A 24,743-nucleotide genomic window follows, 5' to 3' on the forward strand; every position below is an offset into this window, starting at 1 on the left:
GTGGTTAGTTCTGCTGTCAATCGCCCAAGAACTGAGCTGAGCTAGAAAGGCTGGAAGCAAAAAAGAAAGGGAGCCAGCGTGGTGTAGTGGCTAGAGTGCTGGACTAGGACCAGGGAGACCCGAGTTCAAATCCCCATTCAGCCACAAAACTAGCTGAGTGACTCTGGGCCTGTCACTTCTCTCTCAGCCTAACCTACTTCACAGGGTTGTTGTTGTGAGGAGAAACCTAAGTATGTAGTACACCGCTCTGAGCTCCTTGGAGGAAGAGTGGGATATAAAATGTAAAAAATAAATTAAAAAATAAAATAAAAATAACATGCTAAGTAACTCTCAGGTGTGCTCCTGATTTTCCTCTTCCATGATGCCAGTGAGTCTATGACCTAAACTTAAGGACCTAGCTTAATCCTTTTCTAAACTCTGCAAAACGGTTGGCCAGAGCAATCGTGAACCACACACAAATACTCTGTCCAAACAGTGGATGTGCCAGCAGCTCTGGAAGAGGAGGGAGTAGCTTAGATGCAAGAATGAGCACGAATTCTCAGGAGAGGAAAATAAATTACAATTTACATAAATGTATGTATTTTTAATGTATGAAAATAGGTGCTCTTTGGAGAATAGGAACAAGTCTGCACTCGAGATTTATCCCAGAGCTGCAGATCGAGCACTCGGTCACAGCTGAAGTGCGATCACAGGTTCAAAGTGCTATTTTTCTAGCACGAGGTTCCCAACAGAGGAACGAGCACCCCTCGGGGTTCTGGAAGGGCTCTCAGGGGGTACTCAGAGCCCTCCTGCCTCCCCACATTGCAGCCGCACTATTTGTTCCCCAACTGAGGATTGCCGGCTTGAAGCAGGTGCGTCTTCAGCGATGTGTCCACTGCAGAAGGGGAGGGAGGTGAAGTGCTTCCTTCTCTTCTCCTGGCTGGCTAGTTACGTGCCGAATCGCAGGCTTCAGAAAATTCGCACCAAGTACTCTCATTAAAATCAATGGAACAAGTAGACTTGTCAGACTTCAAGACTGTTTAGGATACATCTGGATGTAAGCCAGTGTCTGGAATGGCCCATCTCAGGACATTTACGTGTACACAGAGAGCCCCTACAGAAAATCTCTATGGGGTACATGGGCTGAAGGTTTGCAACAGAAGGGGTACGCTTGTTTTAAAAAGTTGGGAACCCCCGTTCGAGCAGAGGAGGTGAAGTGTGGACCTGTTGACACATCCTACACCCAATTCTTTGAGTTCAGCCAGTTGTGGGAAGACTCACCTGGGCATTTGTTTTTGGTTGTTTCACGCCATCCTTAGGGTTCTTTTCATCTTGCTCCACCAAACATTTATATCACATCATGATTTATTGCTGCTCTGTTCTACTTTTTATTTTGTTTTGTTTTTAATTGCTGGAATCGGCCCTGGTAGGTTTCCAGAAGGCAACTTTTACATCTGTTAAAGAAAGTTAATACATCAAGTTGTGCTTATGCTACAGCCATCACAGGAAGAACAAACATGTGTCAGGGCACCAACCCTCTATTCTGCTGTTACTTGAAAGCATGATCTGCATTCAGGACATCATTATCGGGTTGGCTTTGCCGGTCTCATACTGCTCTAGTCATGGAGATCATTTAAACAGAGAATCTTCTCCAAGAGTAGGGGAAGATTCTTCTCCTTCTCAATGTGCTGGTGTCTGACTCCCCAGAGCATTCTGGGATTTCAAGAGCTCATGGATGAGACCCTCTTTCAGTGAGCAACAGCTACGTAACATTACTAAATAACAACAACACACACACCTAACACAGCACTCTCTTTGCCATCTTGGCTCTCCCCACGAAACACCAACTGAGAACCAAAACAGCCTAGGAAAACATTGCAGTTGCCTACGTGTGAATGTTTTTGCATTAGAAAAGTTCAACATGACCAGGATTACAGGCTGAGGTATGGTGCCTCCAGATATTTTTGGTGAAATTGGTAGGGGAGAGAAACAGTGCTTGTGTGCTTGGGAGCACACTTCAAGACATTTTATGAAGACAAATGCAGAAGTGTTGGTAAGGGCCACCTGCTAGAGTTGAACACTTTGCCATGGAAAAAGATAAAGAGTCCTTTGGGTTTGTTTTTTTAAATCCCACAAACAAATTCTTACAGCAATATTTATCTCTGAATGACTCCTGATGGGGTCTTTAACTGGAAGGTGGAGGGAATGCCAATGACTTGTTTTTTTTTTTTAATGGAGTAAAGGAGGAACAGCAGGGCTCTTATCAGAGTGTTATCTTAAGACTGATGGATCTGAAAAGAGAGTGTGTTATATTATTTTCTCTACATGGCAAGCCCTTAATGACAGAAGCAGTCCTATATGCTCCACTGCCTCAATAAGTGCCTCAATTATTGTTGGGAAAAAGAAGACTAAACTCAGAGTGCCGAAGTAAGAAATAATCATCCATATGGCTCTATGGTTGTCATCAAGAGCACAGAGCCACAGGAGTCTGTGCGCCCACATTTTCCATCACTGCCAGTGAGCAAGGAGTTGCCCAGAGCCCTCCCTATCCAAGGGCAACTACAGAAAGTCTGTGTCTGCAAAGGTCAGCAGTGTGATATAGTGGTTAGAGTGTTGCATTAGGACTGGGCAGAGCCAAGTTCAAATTCCCATCGGCCATCAAACTTCCTAGGTGACTCTGGGCCAGTCACTTTTCTCTCAGCCTACCCTACCTCACTGGCTTGTGGTGGAGATAAACATAACCATGTACACTGCTCTGGGCTCCTTGGAAGAAAAGTGGGATAGAAGTGTAAAATAAGTTGCAGATAGAAGTGTAAAATAAGTTGCAGGTCACACAGAGTAGTCAATCCTAGAAGTTAACCCCCAACGTTCCCAGCAAGTTTAAAAAAAAATGACTCCCGACTTCTTCACTTTAGGTAACTCAGTTTTAATTCATATTTCTGTGACAAACATGCAAAATAACACTTTAAAAATATTTCCCCACTAGTATATTGCTGTGCATTTATATAGATATTCCAATAGTCTTCTCAGCCTGCACTTAACTGAAAACACCGTGCTGCAACTGGAGAGTGGGCAGCGGGTGGGGAGAGAGAGAAGGGAGTTCATGAAATAAGATGCCATATCTGAACTACAAGCTGTGGAAGGACTGGAGCTCACTTCACAGCAAGAAGCTGCAATTTCATGTTTAGCATAAATAAAAAACCCATACTTCATCATAATTTACTTTACAAGACAGGTATCTAGCGCTACAAAAACCGGTGAGCAGAGGGGGCACCGCAAAAATCTATTGCTACATGATTAAACAAACAAACAAAACAAGCTGCCTCTGTTTCTCTGCACTTACAAAGAATTTGTGTCCGCTGTCTTAAAAAGAAGACTATTAACACGTCATCAAAAGTAGGAAAATACAGAATTGGCAGATCAATTCCTTCAGGTGTAAGAAAAATAGGTTTTTAAAATATATGTGGCTCAATACAAAAGGTTGCTGTGTGTAAAGGGAAACATGATTGCCAAACTGCGGCAGAGTTTACAAAAATACAAAACAACTTGCATTCCCAGAGTGCATAATTATTATACTTTAGTGCAAACACAAGGATCTCTCAAAGTAAATAAAGACATCTCAAATATTTGCCGAGGTATGCAAAACGTGGAATCTCTTCAGGACCATACGGACGGAGCCCAGTTCTCTGTTGATCCTTTCCAACTGGTCTTCCAAGGCTTCCTGAGGAGAACATCCACACACAATGTTCAGTTTAAGAATAGGGGGAAGCAAACCCCACACAAGGAAACTGACACTATAGCGAGACTTTCGCCAGGTTTCTCAGAGGGACGACAGCTTTCCCAATGCATAAACACACACAACATTATCATGTGGACAGTAGGGATGTGCACAGAACTGGCAGGAACTGGTTCGAAGAGGGAGGGGGGATAACTTTTAGGGCAGGGGAGGGTGAACTTCCCACCCCCACGTTCCCCCCACTGGCACTCACTTAAAAACCAGTCCGGCGGGGCAGAAGCATACCTCCCTGCCCTTCTCCTCGGACGAGAAGTGACTGGAAGTAACCCATGCATCTGCGCACATCGGCGCATGTGCACAAGCGAGCACGACATGTACGCATGCACGGCTTACTTCCAGTCACTTCCGGTCCGAGGAGAGGATGGGGCAGCAGGGAGGTATGCTGCCACCCTGCCGGATCAGTTTTTAAGTGAGTACCGGTGGAGGAAACGCAGCAGGGAAAACATGGCAGAGAGGGGGGGAGTGCACCCTTCCCCACCCATAAAGTTACCCCCCCCCGCTTTCGAACCTTCCGATCCACTGGGTGTTCGAACCTGTTCGCGCACATCCCTAGTGGACAGCACTGATGAAGAAGTAGTTACACATCAGTAAATCTAGGGAAATGCGAGACACCCCCCCCCGCCGCAAAAAACTATATCTCTGTTTAATTTCCAAGAATAAGATTTACAAAAACTAAGGGGCTAGTTCAAAACATGAGCTGAGAAGCACTACGTTTGAGGCATTATGCAACTTTTAGCTGTGGGGCTCCATCTGCGGTAGTCCATTCACACATGCAAGTCTAGCCTTGAAGGTTGCAAACGATGAACACGTACGCATGCACTTGAGAGAAGGGGTGGAGGGAGGGAGGCTGCGTCAGAACAGTTCCTTCTGTCGCCCTTTTAGGTTCTGATGCAGGGGCATAGCAGCCATTGAGAAATGGGGGGAAATTGATCCCAGCCCCCCCCCACAAGTTCCCCCTCAGCCAGGGTGCCCCTTTGCCCCCTGGCTGAGGAGGGATGGACTCTCCCCCAGGGCATTGGCCCCCTCCCCTGTGTTTCGTTTCCCCTATAAGCGGCTCCTCTGTAGGTGGCTTTCCTTCCTGGGTAAGGAGCTCCCTTTCAGCAATTCCATCAACCGCTGACAACGAAATGAAAGGGAAAGGAGCCCCCTTTCAACCGCGGACAGGGGAAATGAAACTCTGTTCTCGGCACTGGCCCCGCCCGCTTGCATCCGACATCAGGGGCAGGGGGCGTGGCTTGGGGCGCACGCAAGAGAACACCGAGGGGGCAGGGGAGCCACCCGGACTTTGCCCCCCGGCCCCCACCAAGCGACTCATGCCCCATCAACGCACACGTCACAGGAGTACAAAAACCAGGAGTCTTACCTGGTTCAGTCTTGCTTGCAGAGTCATTCTCCCTCCAGTACCAGGTATTCGGCTTAACTGGGCCTCTATCTAGTAAAAGGACACGCACACCAACTAGCAGCAAGCCTACGGATGCTTCAGGAGTCAGTCAAGCTGCATTTAAGTTCTAGCGGCCAGAGCCATTTTTCCAGGTCACTGGCCATCCTGCCAGCCTCTGTTTGTGTTACTGCGCTTAGAGAGCCTCGTTTATTTCCCATTTGAAGTTTTATTCCCCAGGGAGAGCTTTGAATGAGGTGCAATGGCAGGAGTGGGGAAGAAGAGTGGAGACGGGTCTGAACACAGTAGCATCAAGCGGTCGTATTGCACCTCACAGAGAGACTCAAGCACATGGCCAACCTCCCAGTTAGCACAGGTCACCGTACTTCATTTGAGGCAAGCGAATTCTGGGTCAGTATGGGTGCCACTGAGACCTGGCCTACTGTGAGCGAGACCACATTTAGCATGCCTCTGGGCAAAAGCATTGACCTTTCCACCACCCTCATAGACCTCAGCAGGATCTGAATGAATCTATCCTACGGAAATCGGAGATTCTGATCATCCACAACACCGAGAGCTTTAACACGGCGCCCTACAGCTACTGGGGAGGCAAGACACTTTGCCAAAACACATAGATCTAAAAACGACAGAACGGAGGAGGGAGGGGGAGAAAGCACTTAAGTTTCTACCTGCTGCTTTTCATGTGCGAGCTCATCAAAAAGCCTCTCCGTTTCAGCCAGTGTTTTAATCCTCGAAACATGTCTGAAATCTGCCTCATGAGCTGCTGGTGCTGCTGAAGACTGGCATGGCTCCTGAGCATATGCAGAGCTCTCCTCTTCCCAAGCTGGCCTCATGGTGCCTCTTTTTGTGCCTGCACGCAAAGGCTCCGCTGCGTAAGAGGAATGCTTTGCACAGCTGGTTTCAGCTGGACTTGCTTGCTGCATTTCTGCTCCAAAAACAAGAAGGAGAAATCGGATTTTCAGCTGGCTATGGAACACAATTAGCAATGCACATTGGACCAGAGCAAATGAACAGTGATACGGTTTGTGACTCTAACAAAGCTCTCAAGACTGTCCTCTGCCATTTGAACTCAGTGGGCTTCAGAACACACAGCAAAAATCCCCTTGGAACATGCAATGTTTGCTGAGCATCAAACCATCAGCAAGTTCTTTTACTGCATTGATCGATACATGTATTTTTAGTGCAGGGTTCCAAACAGCCTCCTTGGATAGACTTCATTACTTGGATGTCTGTCTAAATTATACTTCTCTACAACTTATGTGATGTTAACAGCAAAGTACCCAACAATTCTTTGGACAGCATTTGCTGGTAGCAGCAGCAGCAAAGAATTCAACTGTGAAAAAATAATCATCAGGAAAGATGATCATCAGGAAAGAGAATGTCTGAGCACTGTAAGATCTTCCCCTCAGGGGATGGAGCTGCTCTGGGAAGAGCCAAAGGTTCCAAGTTCCCTCCCTGGCAGTATCTCCAAGATAAGGCTGAGAGAGATTCCTGCCTGCAACCTTGGAGAAGCCGCTGCCAGTCTGTGAGGACAATACTGAGCTAGATGGACCAATGGTCTGACTCAGTATATGGCAGCTTCCTATGTTCCTAATACAATGCTCAGCTTTTGGGAGCTCCATGCAATATGATCCTTGTGGATGCAAGGAATCTCGGTGTGTGGTATACACTGACAGACCTTTATTTATTTTTTCCTAGAAAAACAAAATCTCACCTACTGTGAAAACTGACCTTCTGTGTCACCTACTGAAAGAAACTGGAGCTTTTTCCGAGGGCTGCTGTATTGCGAGACAGGCATAGGAGCAGTTTCCAGATCATCAAGAAGAACATCAAACCTAGTATGGTGGGGGACAGGGGAGGGAGAGGGAGAGGCATGTACTTGTAAGCAGCTTTTCCTGCCCACATCACTGAATACTGGCCAGATTTAATGTTGATCATCACAGGAAGTGGCTGAATGGAGAGACTCAAAAGGTCGTTTCCTGCCCGTCTGAAGAAACAGCTGAGTTGACAAGAAAACCTAAAGGCTGCTCAGATCCTAACTGCAGTAGTTAATACTCATTTGCTCTGTTCTAGGAAATACAGTCTGTGTACAGGTGGGCTGCACGGAAGCTAGCTGAGCTCACCCCTCTTCAACCCCGCAGCCTGTTCACAGCAGATCCCCAGGTCCAGAAGTGGCTACAGAGCTTCCTGGTGACCCCGCCGTTCCCCAGGCCATGATGTCCTTTATTCAACCCTCTGTTCAAATCTGGACAATACTCCTGTCGCCTCTGGAACCCACCACCCTGCCCCCAAGCAAGGTGGGCCGGTCTGTTACCTTGTCACCATGTTCTCAGTTCTGCTGAGCAAGTGGCTAAATCCCGGAGACAGGTTCTCTTTGGGAGACCGCTTTGGGCTGTAGGTCACGGCAATTGGAGTCAGCATGATCTCTCGCCTTGCTGCCAAGAGAAACGGCTGGTGAGGGCTTGGAGTTGAAGAGCACGCCCCTGCAGCTTTGTGGCACGGCAAGCGTTTCCTCGCACAGTTCTTTGCAGCCAAGAGATCTTATTCAAGGACTTTCCCCACGGGGCCTTGCTGCTTAAGTGGCACGCTTCAGGGTCAGAATCAGAAGCGTAGGAGTCCTTTGTCCAAATCCAGCCCTGAGCACCAGCTGCGCCGCACCCTCAGCTGCAACTCTGTGGAGGAACTGGTGGCTGTGGAATCGGACTTGTTCTGTTCCACCCCCCGACCCATCAAAGTGGCCCTCCTATCTAATCAGCTGGGCTGCCCAGGATTGAATGGGGCAACCACTGACACAGCACAGCCCGCGCTCTCTGGCTCTCTCACACCCCCTAGGTGTTTATTTCCTTGGCACATTTCTATACTGCCCCATAGGCAAATCTCTGGGGGGTTGACAATCTAAGAACACAACAATTAAAACAATTTATAATATTGACACTAGACATTAAAAGCCTGATTAAATAGGTTCGTTTACCGATTTTTCTTAAAAACACCTTATAGCACACCCTAGCTATAAAGCCGGCAACCTGTAAACCAAGGGCTCCCACCCTGTGGTCCTCCAGATGCTGCTGAACTACAACTCCCATCACCCCCAACCACAATTTACTGCAGCTGGTGGTGATGGGAGTTGCAGTCCGGCAACATCTAAAGGACCACAGGTTGGGAACTACCGAGTCTTACTTGGAGTGTTCGATTTCCTGCTGGAAGGCGGGAGAGACGAAGACCTCTGGCCGCTAGGAGAGCTGTGTCTTTTGTGCCTGAGATGGTCTCTGCCTTTCTCGGGGGACCGGCTGGCACTGAGAGCAGTTTCATCAAACCCAACGGTTGGACGCCGGCTGGTTGCTTCTGAAATAAGCAGCAGTGGAAGGTGGTGGCTTTAAGTGCTGTCTACTCAAGAGGAGTGTGCTACCCCAAGATCTCCTCCATGGGCTCCTTTTTAAAGACACGGGGAGTGTGTCAGAAGAATCAGAGACTGGGAATGAGATTAAAGGCAAGGCAGCAGGGATTGCCTTCAGCACACTCCCTGCCGGAGAGAATAATCTGGCCACACTCTTCCGACGTTTTTTGCACAAAGACGTTCCCTCTCACTAAAGAGACAAAAGCGGGTCTGGACAGCCCTCTCTTGCTGCTTGCCAGCCAACCACGCCCCACCCTCTTTCAAGGCCTTAAAAAAAAAAAAAAAAACACCACACGCGCTCCTGCAGATTTGTGCAACTGCCCGCGTGCATTCAGACACTGGCTCGAGACGCGGGAAGCCTCAAGGCCACTTACTTGCAGAAGCCGCCTCCTCCTTCTCGGTCCGAGCGCCACAGCTTCTCAAGGCCCTCCTTTCCTCGAGTTCTTTAAAGGCTTTTAAGATGGGCGTTTCTGGGGCCTCCGTTTCCTTTTTTACAGTTTCACTGGTAAGCGAGGGATCTGGAGAGGAATCCTTTTCTGGGGGCGAATAGCGCCTAAAAAGACACATGATGGGATTGTGCATATCTAGTCACTGGTGACAGCCATGCTAAGAAAGAGCTGCAGTCAAGGAGCAATCATTTCATGGAACCTTTTTAAATACTGTACACACAAAAGAGAGTAATTCTGTAAGAGTCACAGCAACAGGGTCCTTCTGTAACTTGTAACAAAGTTCATCAGCAGTGGGCTATGGCGAGAAGGGGGCCTTTCTCCCTACAATGTACCCAGGACGCTGACACGGGCAGAGACAGTAGTAGAGGGCTTCCTCCATTCAGGAACTGGCTTTCTCCCAGCTGTCTGTTCCAAGCCTGCAAGCAACGTACCTGCAAGCCACAAAGGTCTCTTCAAGCCGATTATCTTTGGGATTCTCCTGGGCTTCTAACGGCTGGCCTGTGAAGATGGAATATTCTGCTCCTGGTATCAGCCATTTCCTTCTGCTGACATCACAGCTTGCTAGTTTGCTGTTGGGACAGAAAGCATTACCACTAATTAAAAGTTCACACTTTGTTGACAGCCTTGTACAAACCCAGATTAGTGAGAACACACACACACACACACACAATCCCAAGATATCATTGTTAACATGGAGTCTATAGAAATGTAAGCATTTTCAAGAGTATCAGTTAGTGTCACTCTAATTTTAGAACACCACATTTGCTGCTTTCACTTCAGAGCCTAGTCATTTCTCAAAGTTCTCAGCCAGTTTTACAAGAACTGTGGTACAACTCTTAAGAAAGCTAAGCTATTAGAAATACGTACCAAGGCTCGCTGTCCCCATTGTGATGGACACCCATAAAATCCATTAGTTCTTTAGAACAGTTTCCTTCCTTATCTCATTTGCTTTCCTATATATTTGTAATTCTAAAGATAGCAGATGAGGCTCTGCTAAATTTGGTAACTCATAAAGAACAGAATCATGGATGAAATTCACTAACTTCTCCATACGTTTAAAACAAATTTTACACACACTTCTGAAAATTAAAATCTCCTGCTTGCCTCAATGCAGGAGAAAGAGCGGCCAGAGAGGAAGTGGAAGGAAATCCTAAGACTTGTGGAGAGGAATTCCTAACTAGCAAGCCCTTAGGAAGTCCTAACCCACATCTGGCCAAGGCTTTCTTCAAACAGAGTGCTGGACCACTGGAGGGTATGAACACAAGAGCATTTTACATAATGCAGAGCATTCCACACAATATCCTAAAATGACCTCACCCTACATTATTCAAGGCAAGAGTTGCAATAAGTCAGTGGGAACTGCGTTACTAGGAAAGCCATTTTTTAGCATGTGCTGTATTATAGCCATTGTTCCTTATCCAGAAGTATTAATTAGCAGAAATTGGTTCATCCTCCTTAAAGTCACAGTAACTTCAAAGATAGGCATATTCTTCACAAGGGCATATTTGTTATTTTCTTACTTGGCATAAGATGTTCTGAAGTGACTGTCTGCTAAATGACGAAATTTTAGCAGGTTCTCGTGTTCTAACTGCTTGATTTGAGCTTCAAGTTTCGAGACCGTTCTAAAACAGAAGCAGACACACCATTTTAGAAGACGGTCTAAAAACCAAGACACCAAATAAGTTTCATCCAACAACTCTCTCTCAGTCTGGACAGTGCTGGGATAACATCGGGCAGCCACTCAAGCTCAGCTCTTGCTGCATCACAAACAACTAAAATCCCATCGATTTCAGTGGGACACAGGAATCCTAAATTGTAGGATTCAACCCAACATCCTTTTGCATCAGAAAAGTAGAGAAGCTGGTTGCTGCTAGTCTGCGTAGAAAATACTGAGCTAGATGGACCAATGGTCTGACTTAGTAAATGGCAGCTTCTCCTATAGGCCTTGAAACCCAAGCCCAGGTGGACTTGGAAAGATTAAATCAAGTTAGTCCAACTGAACAAACTGCTGTACATAATTTGTGCTATTCTATACCAAACAATGTAAAATAAGCTTGTAAATAGCTAATTGCCTATGAGGGAGAAACAGACTCCAGGCAACTAGGCAGGGATCCTTTGCAAACATTTGTACTCTTTTGGCTTCGGTCACCAGTGAGCAACCTCCAGGGCATGGTCTGAAGGTGGCACACAATGCAGCACCCTGGCGGAAGCCAAATCAGTCTAGGTCTGATCAAAGGGTGGGAACCCTTTGGACCCTGCCTGGAGTTCATAATGGAAGAAAGGTGGGGATAGAAGTAAAACAAATAAAAATAAGCAGAACATTGGTATATGTGGGCGAGGGATATTTGTAGACTCATTTGCAAGGCTGAATAAAATAATATATAAAAGCACTTTAATATTTTACGTTTCTATCTGAAACTGCAGTCGTCTTCTCATCTAGGATTAAGTGGCACATTTACCTTTTCAAATCAGAAATCTGAGTGTGTGCATCAAGCAATTTGTTCTCAGTGATATTTAATGTATCCTGTGGGGAAGAAGAGTACACATTAAGTTTACAGCAGGTGTGTTTTCTCTCTCTCTCTCACACACACACACACACACACACTGATCTTCTCCTTACTGCTCGTGAAAGATTATGACAAATACCTTCAACGTATCTGATCCAACTTGGTTTTAGCTTCCTCTGATGGATGCTATGGGGCGAGGTTTTGCTTCATCAACAAGGATTAGTTCCTAGTCACCGCTTCTGGAATCAAGGAGGGCTGCCCCACACTTGGGACTAGCTGGTGACTCTGGGCTGCCTTTTTTGCCTTGCCCCATGTGGCTCTGCTCACTAGCTTGAGCCCCCCCCCCGGAAAAGGATTCCCTGTTTTCGACACATCTGGGATCTGGCCCCAGACTCATGCCATCACTTGGTGGAGCCAGTGGGGTGGAGGGGTCAGCCCACACCAAAGAGGAAACGTGACTGGCAAGGTGGCACACCACGGCCGCTCCAGCAAGGAGGCCGAGGGCAGGAGCAGCTCTGCTGCCAAGGCAGACATTTAGGAGCCAGCCAGGCGAGGCACCTGGAGGGAGGCCCCTCCGTTTGCTCTCAGGCTGCCCAGAGAAGAGAGGATCATGCCCCAGGGTGCGGCAACCCCCTTCCCCTCCACATCTGAGCCCCCACAAGGCAGGCATAGGCCAGGCCGCCCCGGCTTGCCACGGGAGCCCCTGATTAAAGCCCAGCAGGTCACCTCCTGCTCCCTACACTGCCATTTGGGTCCAGAGGCTCAGTGTGTGACCAATCTTGTTGTACAGGGCTAGAGTAGTGACCACTGGGTAACCCCATTCCGCTAGTGTGTCAGGCAAACAAAGGCTCATTTCCAAGGGGCAATAAAGACACTCTCTTTCCTCTTAATGGGTCGGATTCTGTTACTGGGACAACATACATCCTGTATATGTTTAAAGCTCACCCCTGACCCCCCCCCGCCCCCGGCACCAAGAGTCTTCAGCCTTTGGTCCTCCTCATTTAGATCTAATGCCTTTAGAGGTTTACCGAAAGGCCTTACCGTTATTAATGTCATAGTTGTTCATGTTATAGCTTCTATGTTCCTTCTATCTTATTCCAGTCAAAGACTGAACTAAAGATCTTGATTGATCTATACTTCATTCCATATGAAGACATCTTAGCGCAATATATATTTGCCCCTTACCTTTACTCTTTCGTGTTCTTTCCCAAGGGATTCATATTCTCCTAAAAGCTAACAAAACAAAAAAAACAGGTTGCTTACCTGTAACAGGTGATCTGGTAGTGATCCGTTGAATCCATAAGTAGATGGGTTCTGCGCCTGCGCAGGCACCTCTCGGGCCGACTAGGTAGCTCCTCGCGACGCCCAACCGCCCTTCTGCACGTGCTACTGATCACTACTTATACTGGGCGGTGGGCGTCTTCCGTTAGTTTTCTGTGCAGACCGCTTTGCAATCTGCTTCCCAATGTTCTATCTGTGCCTCATACTTCTGCAGTGGGGTTGGTTTCTGGGCGGGTCTTATGGATTCAACGGATCACTACCAGATCACCTGTTACAGGTAAGCAACCTGTTTATCTGGATCGTGATCCGTTGATTCCATAAGTAGATGGGTGATTAGTTAGCTGCTCCCCTTTGGTGGCGGGTGCAGAAGGATGCCTTCTATGGCAACACCCTTTTCAAAACACTTCGCCCATATTCCGCCTGGCGCGCCATGCGGAGGTCCACTGCATAATGTTTTACAAACGGCTGCTGTGAAGACCAGGTTGCAGCCACACAGATGTCATCCATCTTAATGCCGGAAAGATGAGCTGCTGATGTCGAGTAAGCCCTGGTAGAGTGAGCTCTTACTGTCTTAGGTGGGGTAACCCCCTGCAGCCTATAAGTTAATAGGATCAGCTCCACCAACCAATGTGCAATACGCTGTCTAGACACTGATTTTCCCTTACACTTGCCCTTGTAAGCCACAAACAGCTTATTTGTCTTTCTGAATTCTTTTGTCCCTTTCAAATAGTACAACAAACACCTGCGTACATCCAACGAGTGAAGCGCTATCTCCAATGTTGTCTGTGGGTCCTTAAAAAAGGTCGGCAAGACCACCTCCTGATTCAGATGGAACTCTGTGACTACCTTAGGGCGGAAACTAGGATCAAGCCTCATAACTACTTTATGTGGGTAGAACAGGGTGTAAGGCTTATCTGCTCTCAACGCAGACAATTCACCCACTCTTTTCGCTGTGGTTATTGCTATGAGGAATGCAGTCTTAAGTGTTAGCAACCTCAGGCTAGCCTCATGCAGTGGTTCAAACGGTTGTTCTGTCAATGCCGAAAGAACCAATGACAAACTCCATTGCTCTAAAGGTTCCTTAAGCGGTGGGTACATATTATTCAGCCCCTTCATAAACCTTCTACATTCGGGATGTGTAAATACAGTCTTTCCATCCCATCCTGGGAGTTTAGAAGATAAAGCTGCCAAATGTACCTTCAAAGAAACATTTGCTAAGCCCCTTAATTTTAGACTTGTCAAATACAGCAAAACCTGGCGCACTGATGCCCGCTTTGCATTGAACTTATTTAATTTTGCAAATGCCCTAAACCTTCTCCATTTACATAAATAACTATGCCTAGTTGACTTCCGTCTACTATTCAACAGAATAGTTCTCAGAAGTTTATTCTCCACGCTGTTAATTTCAGTGTTTGGATTTCTGGGTGTAGTATCCTTCCCTCCGCCCGCTGTAGGAGATCCGACACTGCTGGTAGACGGTAAAAGTCTCCTCTGCACAGGCGAAGCAGCAGGGCAAACCACGCTTGACGTGGCCACCATGGGGCGATCAGTATGCAATTGGCCCTGTCCCTCAGAATCTGTGCCAACACCCGATTGAGAAGTGGTATGGGCGGAAATAGGTAAAGGAGTCCCCTGTTCCACACATATTGAAATGCGTCTCCTAGAGACCCCACACCTATCCCCGCACGAGAACAATATCTCTTGCACTTCTTGTTTCCCTCCGTGGCAAATACATCCACCGCGGGGGTACCCCAGAGACTGAAGAGATCTCTGACACACTCCAGTTTGAGTTCCCACTCGTGTTTCTGGTTGATCTGCGTGCTCCGACTCAGAGCATCTGCTATGTGATTGTCCACACCCCGGATGTGAATTGCCACTGGATAAATGGCATGCATGATGCACCAGTTCCACAATTTCATTGACAAGGTGCAAAGTGTTGGTGAGACCGTACCCCCCTGCCTGTTCAGATAAGCTATTGCTGTAGTATTGTCCAAGTGGATTTGCACCACAACACCCCTCAGCTGGGGTTCGAAAGCCCTCAGTGCTAAGAACGCGGCTAACAGTTCTAGGTAGTTGATATGTAGTAGAGCCTGTTGAGGCGTCCACTGCCCCTGGGTGCAATCCTGGCCGCAGTGTGCTCCCCATCCCTGAAGGGAAGCATCTGTTGTGACCCACGCCGTCGGAAGAAGAGGCCGGAATGGTACTCCCTTTAAGAGATTTGCCTCTGTCCTCCACCACTGCAGTGAAGCAAGCACCTTCTTGGGGAGTCGCAGTAGCATGTTTTGGCTGTCTACATTGGGCCGAAAGTGGTCCAAGTACCACCGTTGCAGGGGTCTCATTCGAAGCCTTGTGTAACGTACGGTCGTGTTGCACGAGGCCATCAGGCCTAACAGCCTTTGCACGCTTCTCGCCCTTTGTGCAGGATTGGAGAAGAAGTGACTTGCCAATGAAGTGATCTGACTGCATCTCTCCCTTGGCAAGAACGCTCTCTGCTGTTCCATATCCAGGGTAGCCCCTATGAAGCTCAGTTGTTTCCTTGGTACCAAATTTGTTTTTTTCCAGTTCACAGTGACCCCAAGGTCCTCCAAAAGATGCAGGAGCATCTGTATCTGTGCTTCCAGTAACCTCCTGTCCTTGCTCACCAGGAGCCAGTCGTCCAGATACGGGTAAACCACCAGGCCTTGAGTTCGAAGGTAAGCAACTATTACTGCCACCACCTTGGTAAAAACCCTTGGGGCCGTTGACAATCCGAAAGGGAGGACTGCATACTGATATATCGCCTCCCCCACTGTAAAACGAAGATACTTCCGGTAATTCTCTTGGATGCCCACATGGAAGTAGGCGTCCTTCAAATCTAACGTTGCCGCCCACTCCTCCTGTTCCAGGAAGGGTAGAATTTCCTGCAACGTTGTCATTCTGAACTTCCGGGTCCAGACAAAATCGTTGAGGTCCCTCAAGTCCATGATTGCCCGAATCCCTCCATCCCGCTTGGGTATTTGAAAATAGCGGGAGTAGAATCCGGTCAACCTCTCTGCCCACTGCACTGGAGCAATCGCCCCTTTTTCCAATAACACCTTCACCTCCTCTTCCAGCACTGGTGTTGACTTCGTGAAACGCAGGCCTGAGAACGGGGGCTGGGTTGTGAACTCTATTGCATAACCCGTTTCCACTATTCTCAAAACCCACTTGTCCGATGTTATGTTGTGCCACGCTATAGCATGGCTTGCCAGTCTGATGGATGGGCTGGCAACTACAGGGCCGATGACAGTGGTCCTGGCAATTGATCTTAAATGCAGTGGGCTGACAGAGTAATCAAAAAGATTGCTTAGTACTTTCTTTGCTGTTCCTAGCGCTTTGGTTTTTGCTCTTGATGTTGTTGTTGAAGCCCCTTGGTCGCTGATAGGGCCTATTCTGCCTCCTATAATCTCTCCTATCCTGATAACGGTATGCACGCTGTTTATTATAACTGTACGTGCGAGTACTAGGTGCTGAGGTAGGTGCCATAAACGTTTTTGCAGTGAATTTAGATTTTTTTAGAGTCTCCATAGTGGCATCTGTGGTCTCATGGAAAAGTCCCTTTCCATCGAAAGCCAGGTTCTCCACCCGGTCTTTCATGTCCCCCTGGAGCGATGTTGCGCGCAGCCAAGCATGGCGCCGCATTGTGACTGCGGTCACCATGGCCCTTGACTCTGTCTCTGCCAAGTGCTTGAACGTGCTCAGTTGCTGTTTTGTCACCGACGTTGTCTTGTCAAACACCTCATGAAGTTTCACTTGTAGCTCTCCTGGGGACATTGATGTTGAATCATGCAGCAAGTTGTCCCACAGCAGATGGGTGTACCGAGCCATACAAGCTGCATAATTTGCTATTCGTATAGCTAGGCTCGATGTGGCGTATAATCTACGACCCAAAACATCTATCTTCCTCCCCTCCTTGTCCGCAGGAGTTGTATGCCGGCGGCTGCCTTTTGATGTTGACGCGCAATCCACCACCATGGAGTTAGGATCCGGGTGGCGTAACAGGTACGTATTCTCTTCATCAAGGATCCTGTATAAGTTTTCTATGCGCTTTGATGTCGGATTAGCCGATTGTATGCTGTCCCATGCTGATTTAGCCGCCTTGGCAATGGCAGGGATCATTGGTAGAGAAACAGGGTGGGAAGATTTCGACTGAAACATCATGTTGTACACAGGGTCAGCAGACTCCGTTTCAGGTAGTTGCAAGTTCAAACCCAATGCCTCTGCCATTTCTCTGATTAGGGAATGGTAGGCCTTGAGTTCTTCTGTTGGGGATCTTGATAAACGCGGTGGAACCTCAGATGAAGGCTCCACCTGCCGACTGGCGTGATCTGAATCTGAATAGTCAGACTCAAAATCCCGTTGCGTCGAAGTTGGAGACGATTCCTTGGATGAAGGACTTGGAGGAGGCGGGGTGCTCTTTCTCTTTCGCTTTCCACTAGGCTTGTCCTGTGGCGCCCTCACAGGCACAGCCTGCTCCTCCCGGGGGGTGTCTTGTACACCTTCTCCATTCCCAGGTGCAGGTGACACATCACCTCTCACCACCGGTTGTTGTAGGGCAGGTTGCATGGCCTTCCACCTTAGGTACTCAGCATAGTCATGCGGCAAAGAATGTCTGAAACCACAAGTGTGCTCAGGCTGTGAAGTGGGGTGGCGTATACTCCCATCCGCGACGCCTGCCAATGGTTGCACTACAGCCATGGGTGATTGAAGTAAGCTCTCAGCCGCAGCCCTTGGGGAAAGTGATGGAGTCTTAGGAGGTGGAGGACTCTCTACTGCTTCCTCATCATCCTCTTCATCGTCCAATCCGGCACTCAGGAAACCCTGAAAAGTGGACTCAGCTGGAGTGTTAGGGCCAGAGTCCATCAACTTCCTGAGAGCCGAAGTTGCGCTCCCATCAGAGCGTTGGCTACCTTGTTGCCTTGGGGTTGATGGAGATTGCTGTGGTGTACGAGCTGGCGACAGTGAGTGGCGCCTTCTCAGATGAGAGTCCTCACTCGGCCTCGATGTCGAGGAGGCTTTAGTCTTGCTCGCCTTCGATGTCGAGGGTGTCGCAGCCGAGCGATCCTTTCCTCTTTGCTCTCCCTTCGATGTCGAAGGCTTCGATGTCGAAGGCGTCGATGTCGAAGGTGTCGATGTCGAAGGCTTCTTCGATGTCGATGCCTGAGGAGGCTTCGATGTCGATGCTGACGGGGTGCGCGTGCTCTGCGAAGCCGTAGCATCCGCTACTGGACTAGAAGCTTGCACCGATGATGGTGAAGGGGTCTCACGCCTATGTTCACTCCGATTAGAGTGCCCCGTACCGGCAGCTTCCGCAGCCTCCTGATGAAGCCTCTTTTCTCGCCGCTTCTGTTCCTTAGAAGAGATCTGCAAGGGTCTCTTAAAAGGTGTAGCGGTGGACACGGTTTTAGACTGTGAATCTACAGCTCCGTGTACCTCCCTCCCCGATGCCGATGTCGACAGTGTTTCAGGTCGAGGGGTGGGAGGGCGCAGCGCGTCTTCATACAGGGCCGCTCTCAGACGCAGAGCTCGGTTTGTCCTCGTCTGCTTAGAGAAGGCACAACAGATCTTGCAAGCCCCTGTGTTGTGCTCCTCTCCTAGGCATAGCAGACAGGAATCGTGGTGGTCGGTGGAGGGCAACTTAGCCCGACACCTCACACATCGCTTGAAGGTCGTTTTTGTCTCCATTTCTCAAGCGTTTGTCGTTAACAGTCCAGGTCAATCCAAAAAATCCGTCCGATCTTTCTCCAAAACTAGTCCGTAAAGCCTTATTCCAGTCCACAAACACAGTCCAAAGTCCAAATAGCCGATAATATCCGTCAAGAAAATAAATTACTTTTTGCTACCGAGGAGCCCAAACGAGGTCTGAACGCTATGGCGGTCAAACAGAAACTAACGGAAGACGCCCACCGCCCAGTATAAGTAGTGATCAGTAGCACGTGCAGAAGGGCGGTTGGGCGTCGCGAGGAGCTACCTAGTCGGCCCGAGAGGTGCCTGCGCAGGCGCAGAACCCATCTACTTATGGAATCAACGGATCACGATCCAGATCCCAGAGCATCTTGTCATAAAGTCTGCAAAGTATTTTAAAACCACTGAAGTCAAAATCCAGCCAGGTTACGTTTTAACTAATATTCAAGCAGCCAAATAGGAGAGGCGACATTTATTCCTCAACCTGCAAGTCACCCCAGTGTCAGCAAATTAACTACACATTCTAAAATCTGCAGAGGGAGCTAAAGGCCCTACTAACTTGTACTCAATAATATCAACATCAGAGAAATCCACTAAAATCAAAATTTCAGTGAGAAAATATCACCTTGCCAGAAATACAGAGTGTGAACTAATCACACACATCTATTTAACTACCAGAGGCAAAAAAGAAACCAAGCAGGAAAAGATACCAAAAGCTGTCTCCCTGTGGTTGAAAATCAACACCTACTCATCTGGATTAACGCAGAATAGGATAATGCTTCGTTTCCCACAAAGTGCTTCTTTTCTCATCTGGTGACTCCTGGAGTCAACAGAGTTTATTTTTTAAAGAGAGATCCTACCACAAAGGTGCTTTGTTTTAGTGCAGACAACTGAAATGCAGGTCATAAGAACATAAGAACAGCCCTGCTGGATCAAGGCCTATCTACCCCAGCATCCTCTTTCCCACAGTGGGACACCAGATGCCTCCGAGAAGTCCACAGGCAAGAGGTAAGGGCAGGCCCTCTCTCCTGCTGTTGCTGCCCTTGGAAGCTGTTCAAAGCCAATTGTTTGGTACAGAAGCATCTTGCCTCTGTGGCTGGAGGTGGCCAATAGCCACCAGACTAGCAGCCTTTGATAGACCTGTCCTCCATGAATTTGTCTAAGCCCCCTTTAAAGCTATCCAAGCTAGTGGCCACCACCGTATCCCGTGGCAGAGAATTCCACAGATTAATGTATGTGCTGTGTGAAAAAGTACTTCTTTTTGTCAGTCATAAATGTCCTGGCCTTCAGTTTCATGGGATGACCCCTGGTATTAATGTGTGGATGAGAGAGAAATTTCTCTCTGTCCTCTCTACTCCATGCATAATTTTATACACCTCTCTCATGTCTCCCCTTGGTCGCCTCTTTTCCAAACGAAAAAGCCCCAGATGCTGTAGCTTTTCCTCAGAAGGAAAGTGCTCCAGGCCCCTGATCATCTGGGTTGCCTTCTTCTGCACCTTTTCCAGTTCTACAGTGTCCTGCTTAAGATATGTTGACCAGAATTATATGCAATACTCCAAATATGGCTGCATCATAAATTTGTATAAGGACATTAGTCAGTCCCCTTTCTAATGATCCCTAGCATGGAATTTGCCTTTTTCACAGCTGCCGCGCACTGAGTTAACTAAGGTCCAGAGAAATCTACATTAAGGACCAGCCAAACTAGCAACATCCATAAAGAGTTCTTCCAAGTTTTTGAGACTATCGACTCAACTAAGGGTTGCTTCACACTGCACCTGTTGGATTACAGTAGTGTTCCTTACTCGACCGAACTCCTAACTTCTACAGTCTCAGGCATGGAGCACAACTATAAACATTATCCTGAATTTCCGTACATTTTGAAACATCTTGTTTTCTTCCTTTAACCTGGCGTCTTTATTATCGGAGAGCTTATAGGCTTTTTCAAAGGCTTCTTCGAGGTCCTTTAGCCTCCTCTTCAGACGGCTGATGGTGTTGTCTTTCTCTTTGCCGCTGGTGCGCATCTCTTCAAGACGCTCTTGTAAGGCTTTGGTGGTATTGCTGACAGCATAGAAGCGCTCCCTCCAGTCAGTCTGAAATGAAGCATAAACGGGCCACAGGGTCATGTAGGTGGGTGCGTCACCATGGCTGGCTTTGAAGATCAAAGCGGAACCAGATCTACAGCTCAAGTGCAAATAGAAAAATTTGGCAGCTCAATTTGATTCGTTGCATGTACTTACCACTTCCACTTCCAGGGTGTTATTTTTATTTTCAAGGGCTCGTGTGCGATTATTAGCAGCGCTTAGTGTTCCCTCCAACTGGTTACACCTACAAGTTAAACGTTTGCCAAAAAGAAGCTCAAAAATACAATAAAATAAATTAAGATATTTAATCTTTACGCCTGATTCAAAAAGCCTGGGCTCAAATTATTTAAATAATGACTTTGTGAATCTAGTTTCCAAAGCTGCATTAGTTCTGTCCCTAAAATAAGCAAAGAAGCATATACAGGTGATTCCTATATAGAGAGAGAGAATCCTATATATAGACATAATTTTATCTAGATCTATAAAATTCATGGGGGTTCTGTTCCATGGGTTTAGGTTCCTGGATGCCGAAAATGGCCATTTTTGCCCCGTTCCACCCCCCAATCATCCCAAAATGGCCTCACCATGACCTACTGTCGTCCACAGTGCTGAAAATAGGCCAAATACTACCCGTATTTGTCTTGTTTTTGAACCATAAAATGGCTCCCGATCTCTCCAGCAGTGAAAATGTCAGCCAGAAATGACCTACAAGCTAATTTCTGGCCACCCCCAACCCACAGATTTAACCCTTTTTCCTCCTTCACCCCCGCCCCGTGTATACCAAGGCTGGGTGCCAATTACCCAATCACAGATACACAAAATCGCGAGTGCTAGACCCGCAATTAACAAGGTCCTCCTATATACCCTTGGCCACCAAAAATACAGAACAAAAATTTTTCAACCCAAGATAAATCAATACATTATTCTGAAAGCTGAAAGTTAACCTTTAAGATAACTGCTATTTTCTGCAGAAATGCTCCCATTCTTCATATACGGGGCAGCTCACTTTCTGTGCTTTAAGGACAGAGTTTTTAAGAACTCATCCCTAATTAAATGGCATCTCAAGGTTTTCACAACCAGGTCTGGTATATTTTAATTTAGCCATCAATATCTGCGCCCTACATCTTCAAAACTGAAGCAAGGGATCTACAAAGTGGTTTAAAGATAGTACAACTTTAAAAACAAACCAACAAATAATATGCACACCGCTCCAAACAATTTGAGCATTACCTGTCAACAAGATTTTGATTGATTTTCTTCAGGTCTTCCAAAGGAGGCTGATGGCTTGCCTCCAGCTGCTGTTTTAAGCTTTGAATCTCTGAATCATAATAAGCTCGTAGATCAGCGATGTGCCGGGCATGTTTTTCCCTCAGATTCTGCCTGATCCTGTTTTGTAAAGAATGTGTCAGAATGCTTTTATACCTTAGCAGAGGGCAATATTTTCGAGGCAGAAGATACGCATATTGGCCTCACAATGGTAATTAAAAACGACAAAGATCTACTAAAACGTGCCTAGACAGGAATGTGAACGATTTTTTGCCACAAAAATGTCTATATCTAAAAAGCCAGGGTCCAAAGAGCTGCATAACTAGTTCTGTGCACACAAGCAAACTTTGGGTTTGGTGCATCTTGAACAGTAGCCCTCCCAGGTGATATAGCAAACCTCTTCTGAAGCAGAGAGGAGTTTCAAAACTCCTTGCATAGGACATAGGATGCAGGGAGCACAGCTGTTCAATGGCCACCCACGTCCAAGGCCTTGGGCATGCCAAAGCAGCTCTTTTAATTAGGTGCCACGGTGGCAATCCACAGTATAATCCACTGGCAACATTAAGCAAAAAGCAATTGCTCCATTTCAATTACCAAAGTCTTCGTTTCTCTAAGTTCTTTGTGTGAAAGTATCTGGTCACAATTCAAGAGTTTGCTTCCTTCCCTTTCCTGGATAATGCTGTGCAAAGCAGAGACAGCTCAAAGCAGAGACAGATCCTCTAGTATAGTCTTGTGAAAGCAAGCATGAATTGCCCCCTTTGCTAAGCAGGGCCTGCCCTGGTTTGCATTTGAATGGGAGACTACATGTGAGCACTGTAAGATCTTCCCAGAGCAGCCCTATCTCTAAGGGGAAGAGCACCTACTTGCTTGCATGAAGGAATCCTTCCTTGGCTGAGAGAGATTCCTGCCTGCAACTGCCAGTCTGTGTAGACCACACTGAGCTAGATGGACAAGTGGTCTGACTCTGTAGAAGGCAGCTTCCTATGTTCCTAGCTCCTTAAGGTGGCCTCAGACAAACCATGACCAATCTGTTATCCCCTTTTAACAAAATGTAGATAAACACAGTTCTGCAAAACAAGTCCAGAAAACCTACCGGGCTACACATAATCATTAATCAATCATTTGTAGCCTAAAAAGGAAAAATAGTCAACTTCAGTCCAGCTTCTCAGACTGGTTGCCTTCAGACAAAATGCTGCTCACCACAGATGACCAGGCAAATGGTTATCTGCAAACCTCTAATAATGCTTATTGATTTCATTACTCAACTGAAAAGGCCTTCAGGAAATTAGTACACAAAAGTGTTCAATCAGCACTATTTGATATTGCAACCCTCCTTTGACACTTAACATTCTCACTTTATTTGTTTTTGGCTTTTAAAAACGGCTTTTCCGCCATTATGGGCCACCAAGGTGGCTTCAAATTAAGGCAGAAAAACAATAAAAATCTAACATCAGTCTTACTTGGACAGCACCACAGGATCTTCCATACATGTCACCGAAATACTATATTCTGGTAAACTACTGTCAGCAGACAGTGGCTGAGACTCGGCAGTTGAAGATGGAGTTAGAGTTAAGTTGTCTTCTTCCTCAGGGTTTAGGATCTTGTTGCTGGGATGACCGATGTGCACAGGTGAAGAACTGCTGGCGTTGGCTTCATTCTGGAACATGCAGCTATTCCAGGAGCCTGTGTGCAAAACTGTTGTACTGGAAATATACTTTGGAGACCCAATAGACTGAGGTGATGTTACAGTACTTGTGTGTGAAAATGAATCCATATCTGAATCAACAAAAAAAGCAGGATCTGCCATGGAGTCCGGAGAAAAAGAAACCTTCTCTGGGGTCCCATAGACACCGTGTGAAGGTAGCTCTGGATTCTGTTGTCCTGGTTTCATGTGCAGCGTTGGGTCTAGGGTCAGGATCTATGAAAAACACATCACAGTGAGTGGAACTGAAACTAAATACCCAGCTACCTACAAAAGAAGCTTTAATTCTGATATTAAAATATGGAAATTCTAATGGGAATTATTTGGAAGTATGTTACAGCTATGATTTAGTGGGTACAGAACTACATTAGTTACTCAGTTTGCAAGTTGTATTTAAGAAAGGCATTCATATTTTGTCAAATAAAGTCATGCTGACAGCAGAGATTATGGTGAAGATATGCTAAATAAGATATGCTAAAATAAGTCTTGCTTGCCTTGTGTTCCTGATTATATCAGTGAAAAGGAGAACAAAGGTTACTAGCATAGTATATAATGGATTTTGCATCTTGCAAAGATTGACTTCTTAGGTTTATGTCAAAGAACTAACTGGGTTCTGGAGCCGGAAATAGGACCGCCAATCTGAAGTGTGACAAAGCAACCAGTCCAAAGCATGGGGCTGAAATGCAAACTGTTACCTCAGGGGGATGAGTCGATTGTGACGGAGAAAAATTCCAGTCTACAAACTGCTTACTTTCCCTTTGCTTCTTATGATAGATTTCCTTTAAGGATGATGGCTTCATCTCATCACCAGAAGAAGACTATGAAATAGATCAATTAAGACTGCTATTGTTTTAAGCAAAGTATCAGTTGTATTTATTGCGACAATGTCAAAGTGAGCTTACATTATTTGGTGGGCAGGGGAAGAGAGGAATACTGTGGTGCTAATCCAAGTCCTTGTGTGGGGTAATAAGGCATATATAGGACCATCCCCATTCACTTCAACAATAAGAGCAGCTCTGAATTAAGAATGAGTTATTTGTTATGACTACAAATATTTACTACAAATCTATTATATATTTTGAAGAATTTGTTTGTATGTTTGTACAAAATAGAGTCATACTTATTTACTCAATTTATATACTGCCCTTCTTAAAGTGGCTCAGGGTGGTTTACACTAGAATACTTC

General features: G+C 46.7%; 1 protein-coding gene across 14 annotated transcripts in view; it reads right to left on the reverse strand.

The window, feature by feature from the left end:
• Positions 1-569: 569 nt before the first annotated feature.
• MPHOSPH9 (M-phase phosphoprotein 9) overlaps positions 570-24,743 on the reverse strand; it is a 44,185-nt gene continuing 20,011 nt past the window's right edge. For 9 of the 14 annotated variants that reach the window (XM_053279428.1, XM_053279429.1, XM_053279421.1 and 6 more), the window contains 16 exons: positions 24,253-24,375; positions 23,316-23,773; positions 21,820-21,975; positions 20,746-20,833; positions 20,383-20,598; positions 12,710-12,757; positions 11,477-11,541; positions 10,538-10,639; positions 9,449-9,586; positions 8,943-9,121; positions 8,352-8,516; positions 7,489-7,609; positions 6,906-7,009; positions 5,843-6,099; positions 5,139-5,207; positions 2,890-3,700 (listed from right to left, as the gene is read on the reverse strand). In XM_053279428.1, the coding sequence (XP_053135403.1) occupies positions 3,599-3,700; positions 5,139-5,207; positions 5,843-6,099; positions 6,906-7,009; positions 7,489-7,609; positions 8,352-8,516; positions 8,943-9,121; positions 9,449-9,586; positions 10,538-10,639; positions 11,477-11,541; positions 12,710-12,757; positions 20,383-20,598; positions 20,746-20,833; positions 21,820-21,975; positions 23,316-23,773; positions 24,253-24,375 (2,391 nt within the window). In that variant the 3' untranslated portion in view covers positions 2,890-3,598. Of the gene's footprint in view, positions 1,434-2,889; positions 3,701-5,138; positions 5,208-5,842; positions 6,100-6,888; positions 7,010-7,488; positions 7,610-8,351; positions 8,517-8,942; positions 9,122-9,448; positions 9,587-10,537; positions 10,640-11,476; positions 11,542-12,709; positions 12,758-20,382; positions 20,599-20,745; positions 20,834-21,819; positions 21,976-23,315; positions 23,774-24,252; positions 24,376-24,743 lie in introns of those variants that run through there. The other 5 variants (XR_008312456.1, XM_053279431.1, XM_053279430.1 and 2 more) reach the window with 5 other exon arrangements.

Source organism: Hemicordylus capensis, chromosome 15 (genome assembly GCF_027244095.1).
Source record: "Hemicordylus capensis ecotype Gifberg chromosome 15, rHemCap1.1.pri, whole genome shotgun sequence".
In the NCBI taxonomy this organism is placed as follows: domain Eukaryota; kingdom Metazoa; phylum Chordata; class Lepidosauria; order Squamata; family Cordylidae; genus Hemicordylus; species Hemicordylus capensis.